The sequence below is a fragment of the Sinocyclocheilus grahami genome, unplaced genomic scaffold, assembly GCF_001515645.1.
Source record: "Sinocyclocheilus grahami isolate Dianchi unplaced genomic scaffold, SAMN03320097.WGS_v1.1 scaffold385.1, whole genome shotgun sequence".
Taxonomy (NCBI): Eukaryota; Metazoa; Chordata; class Actinopteri; order Cypriniformes; family Cyprinidae; genus Sinocyclocheilus; species Sinocyclocheilus grahami.
Window position 1 is genome coordinate 676,767 of NW_015505564.1, and position 5,721 is coordinate 682,487.

The 5,721-nt window shown below is 35.9% G+C and overlaps 1 protein-coding gene across 2 annotated transcripts in view; it reads right to left on the bottom strand.

The window, feature by feature from the left end:
• Positions 1 to 5,721, bottom strand: part of slc35b3 (solute carrier family 35 member B3) — a 17,673-nt gene that overhangs the window by 7,784 nt on the left and 4,168 nt on the right. The window contains exons 5-10 of one of the 2 annotated variants that reach the window (XM_016231241.1): positions 3,685 to 3,792; positions 3,434 to 3,531; positions 3,265 to 3,357; positions 1,689 to 1,800; positions 1,511 to 1,580; positions 649 to 1,306 (exon numbers count right to left, since the gene is read on the bottom strand). The exons of the other annotated variant lie outside the window; for it this stretch is intronic. Of the exons in view, the coding sequence (XP_016086727.1) occupies positions 1,156 to 1,306; positions 1,511 to 1,580; positions 1,689 to 1,800; positions 3,265 to 3,357; positions 3,434 to 3,531; positions 3,685 to 3,792 (632 nt within the window). The 3' untranslated portion in view covers positions 649 to 1,155. Of the gene's footprint in view, positions 1 to 648; positions 1,307 to 1,510; positions 1,581 to 1,688; positions 1,801 to 3,264; positions 3,358 to 3,433; positions 3,532 to 3,684; positions 3,793 to 5,721 lie in introns of those variants that run through there. 2 annotated transcript variants of the gene reach the window in all.

A 5,721-nucleotide genomic window follows, 5' to 3' on the forward strand; every position in this document is an offset into this window, starting at 1 on the left:
AGATCACAAGCATTTCCTAATTTCACTTGAGAATTTTTTGTTATACTTAATCTTCTGCTATATTTTTTATACTGTCATCATTTGTTAAATATATATATATATATATATATATATATACTTAAGTATTTAAAATGTATAATGAAGTACTTAAAATGCTTGAAGGATTACAGACTTTTTCATGAATAAAAATTTGTGATAAGTGGACAGTATTAAAGTTGTAATGATTTTCTGTTCAGGAAATCTGAATGAGTCAAACAGCAGCTAGTCCTTTGTGTATCTGTGCTAATGCTGTGTTTTATAACTGGCAGTGTCTCTAAGGGAGAGGGTGGCAACAACTGCACAATAATCATTTCCCTGAGGCTTTGAAAGTGTCGCACACTTGGCACACACAAACACGCACAAACCACATATGCGTACACAAACACGTGTGATGTTCTGCTCAGCTAAATTAGGTCTAAAGCCAAGCCCTGTGCACAGTGTTTGTTTTCTTTCTGGTGCTATCTTATTCCAGGATTACTAATCAAACAGGCCCTGGGCGATCGCAGGGCCAAACATCTGAGGAAGTGCTTGGCAGCCTTTCAACTCTCCATGCTGGAGCCAATGGATAAGAGACGCCATTATTCATGAAAACACTCCAGACTGTCTGAATCAACTTCCTAGTTTGTTTTTAATGTAAAAACAGCCACCCTTTCACCAAACAAACGGTTAGCGAATATGGCAGCTGATAGGTTGATCCTTTTCCAAATGTCAGCCCTTTAAACAGGCAGAATCATTGAGTTCTTTTCACCTGTGCAATTGCAGTTAACTCTAAAATTAGAGTCCTGACTTGTACGTCAACTGTTGCCGTTGTTTTACGGCACATGCAGGTGAAATGTATTCATTTGAAATGTCACTGGCTCCCATCAGGGCAACATTCATTTGGACATGATTTATTAAAAAAATGAATTTTCTACTGAAACCGTTTCCACCTTTGCCCAGTGCAAATCTTGGCTCTAGTTTATGGTCCCTTTGATTCAAACAGATCCCCATGCTCCATGTGCGCCGATTCGACTCTGTGCGGTCATCTGCCCCATCTCGGACTCCAAACCACACTTGAGCATCAGCTGATGTTGGACGTAGGAGAAGCTCATGAATTAAATTCTCAAGTTCATCCTCCTATACGTCCTGAGACAGCAGGCGCACCTTCCTCCCGCTGAGCACTCGTTTTCTGAGATCTGCCAAGGAGGGAAGTTTCATTTTGTCTCTGTTTTTACTGTATACATTAAGGAAGATGCCAAACACCACTAGAAGACCACCCCAGACGTACCTGCGAAAGAACCATTGTACGTCATTCTCGACAAAACAGAAATATGTCATTAGTATTACCAACACTCAACATGATATTAAAACTGACTCAATCAAATCCTGATGGATAAAATCAAATCTCATTTTACATTATTTGCTCAGCATTGTTTCAATTGGAAACACACACCACAATACGTTATGAAAGCAGAGACTCTGGTTCACTTACTGGAAAGTGAAAGGTTTTGAAAAGAACAGAAATGACAACACAATAGTCATGGCTTTCCTTCCTGTAGTCACTGGCGAGAGAAAAAAAAGGAAAGTTAGGCCATTAATTCACTTTCTTTTATTCACTAAATTTGAATGACCATCCCAAAAATACTTTCAAAAGAGAGGGCTCATCTTACCTGTGACAGCAACCAGTGCTCCAAACAGCTTTATCAGAGCCAGGACAAATGAAATGCCAAAATATCCCGTCAGTGAAAATAAGAATGCGTAACCGTATGTCGTCACTGGATGCTGAGTAAAACATACATTAAAAATACAGTGATTTGAAGGCTCATGTCATGTAAAACTTCTAGTTCGTGATCCTTTGAAATGAATGAGTCTTCTGCTTGTGTAAACATTATGTTTAGATTTGTATTGACAGTTTTGTGGTTATAGTTTTCATTTGGGTCAGTTAATATGAACCAGTAAATATTAAAATTATGTTGCTGCTAGGGATGCACCAATTAGAAAATTAGAAAAGCAATTACAACCATGAGTTCTATAACTTATGACCATTCACATTTATATATCATATAACACTAAAAAAATAACTGACACTTGAACCAAATTCCTCATAGGCCATATTTCTACTGTTTTTGAGAGATTCAAAATAACTATAAAATAGTAATTATTTTGATATTTACAGTGATTAATAAATAAACATGAGAAGTGTATTGCTATTGTAATAATACCACAGTACAGTAAAAATCAAACATTTAATAATAATAATAATAATAATAAATAAATATGAGCATTATATTGTAATAACACTATAATAAATAGTAAATACTTGATATACTGTAAAAGTCAAGCATTTAATAAAACTGATAAATAATTTTATTGTGATAATGATTTATAATGATAAATAATTGTATTATTTATTGTGATTATTTAATAAAAAATATAAAGTAGAAATGAGAAATATACTAGTACTGTAATAATACTACTGCACTGTAAAATAAAAACAAGTATTCAATAAAATCGAACATATAAATGTTATAGTACACCTTAGGGGTGGACCATATGACTAAAATTTCACGATAATGATTTGATATATTGTATTTGCCTTATTGTTTGTAATTTGCTTTTTTGAAAATGAACAAAAATGCTCCCCAAATTCAAGACAGGTGGCAAAAATATGCCCCTGGACAATGTAAATTGATTATGACTGTCACGATTGAAGTGAAATTTGAAAATGAATGAAAAGTGTAGATTGGATATTACATTTAGTTGTAAATAAACATGCCATGTCAGCTTCTGTTCCAATGTAAAGATGACTTTTGTTGATGTTAACAAAATGTTATTGGTAATAAAATAAAATTGGTAGTTTTCTTATTAAAGTAATTGGTTAAATGTGGGTATATGTCATAAAAGAAAACACAGATACATTTAATAAATCATAAACATTGCCATTAAGAAGGTCAAAAATACCCCTGGAAATCAATTCCAGGTGCAAATATAGTTAATGTCCGATCCTAAATGATAGTGTGAACTATACATACATAGCTAACCAGTCACAACAGATTTTATTTGTATGCAAAAGTTTTAAGGGTACAGCACCAAAAAACCCCCAGGTAAATTTTAAGAGTCAGAGGAAGGCTAAAAAACTGCCATGTTTTTGGTGCAAAAATCTAATTATTACAATATGTGGACATATTGTAATAATTCAAAATGAATGTGTATTTTACTGTAAAATATGTGTGTGTTAAAACCCACCTGAGAGCAGAAGGAAACAGCAGGTCCAAGCCCCCCAACAGACAGCAGCCCCAACAAAATATACACAAAACCAATAGAATAGGAATATAAAACCTGCAACACAGACAACAATGAATAATATTCCTGTACACAAGAGAGACAAATCATATTATGATGGTCTAATTTGTACCATCTCTGAATTGGTTCCGTTATGAAGTTTCATGGCTTTTTCCTGCACATTTCCAATAGCTGCATCCGCACAGAGGGCCAGAGATATAAGAATTACCCCTAGAAACAATAAACACAACAATAAAATTCAAATTACATTCAATTTTTCAAAATTCTTCTTATGCAGACAGTAGATTATTCTTAGCAAGACTAGATTTTGGAGCAAAGCCTGTTTCTCATAGTCAACAGACTGAAGAAGAAGCAGTCCTATACCTGTTACATTGAAGTTTGGGGCAATCTTGCTGTCTGCCAGTGTAAACCAGATCAGACCGAGACTCATGCAGAGAGCAGCAGACACGTCCGGAACATTGTAGCGTTTCCCTAAAAACACACAACACCAACAAGCTCTATCAAACCAAGAAACTCTGACATGGATCAACTCAAACACGTCACAAAAGCCGCAAAAACATGCATCTGATCTTTTGCTAAGCTGAGGGCCTTATCGTCTGGGTCCTTTGAGTTCTGGCTGCAGGTTTGACACTGGCTGCAGATTGGCTTTACAAAGATCTTTGAACAAGTTCAACGGGGAAGTGATGTCGAAGAGAGAGAGATACAGAGTTTTTGTCTTTTTCCGCTGGACTCTTCAACTCATCACAAGCAAGCATGTGAGGAGAATGAGTTTGAGGTTGGACGTGGAAATGCAAAGACCGAGAAAAAAGAAGAAGCAAGAAAGGCCGAAGAGTGTTCTCAAACAGGTAGTAGCCGTGGGGTTGGAGGTGATGCTGCAGGTTGCTGTGCATCACTTTGATTCCGTCCAGCTTTGATGGGTTGGCATCTTGAGCGCATCCTCAACCAATGTCCCGCTGATCTTACGCACCAGCCTCAGGGGACGCAAGGTCCATGATGCCAGAGAGAGAGAAAAAAAATACAAAATCAAAATATCCCCATAAAAAGAGAGGGAAGAGCCGTTCAGCTTGTTTCATTCTTTCTTGTTCATGATATCAAAACTCCAATCCAGTTATTGCATAAGAAAAGTGAAGAACTCCACAACAACAGTGGCCAATGAAAGAAATGGCATAAGAACAAGGAACTTGTTCACAGAAAATTAAAAACCTATATTTTACCCACAAATTAGTCAACCTTATTGTGTTGAGTCAACAGAACGTTCAAAGGGGACCATCAAAATAAAGTGTTACCCTAAATTTCAAGCTTAGACTGAAATATATATAATTATAATACATAATCACTTCTCTGCTGCAGCTTTAAAATCTCCTGCTCAATATTTATGAATAATCATATGATGCTAACTTTGCTGTTGGCATTATATAGTCACAGAAGACTTCTAATAATAGTGCAAAAGTCATATGGACTCCTTTTTTGTCCTTTTTGGAACTTGATCACTATGCTTTCAATGAGCTGTCACAAAAAGTCTCAGTTTGTGTTCCATGGAAGAAACACATTATAATAATAAGTTATATTTGCTATTTTATGCAGTACAGTAATACCTATAGTAAAAACAGTTATACTGTGAAATATTATTACAGTTTCTATATTTTTAATTTTAGTATATTTTAAAATACTATATTTAATTTTTTTTCTTGTGATGGCAAAGCTGAATCTTCAGCAAGCATTACTCCACGCTTTACTGTCACATGATCCTTCAGAAATCATTCCAATATGCAGATTTTTCTGCTCAAGAAACATTTGTTATTATTATTAATGTTTAAAGGGGTCTTTAAACACTGACAATACTGTACAGTGCATTGTGATTGGCCGAATACCTCAAGCGTGTGACGGAAATGTTACGCCCCTTAACATACTGTGATCCTGTGTCCCGGCCGGAGCGATGAGACAATAACATTAAAACCCATTATAAACGAGGCATTTGTTGCATCCAGTGGTGACATAATTACGGATTATAATGACTTATTCTGTCTTTTTACACATTGCGTTGCATCGCGCCACATAAACATAAAACCATGTCTGCATTTGTGATCGGAGAAATGACAAACATCAAACGCTACTCTACACTGCTCAAAACTCGCTTTTGAATCATCAGTGGCAAATCCTTTAAATATAAAAAAACATACTTGCAGTCTGTGAGTCAGAACAGCCGGCATTGTAGTCTACTCTACCAGGATCAGGAAACAGTCCTCCATAAAATGTGCTGCACACATCTGAATATTTGGGTTGAACTGTTCTGGAACAGTGTTGTAAATACAACTTAACCACTGATTTCTAGTCGTGTCCTCTTTTGGAAGGGCAAACAAAGTAGTTTCGCTTTCACAACGAAACACACGGCGGGCTTGA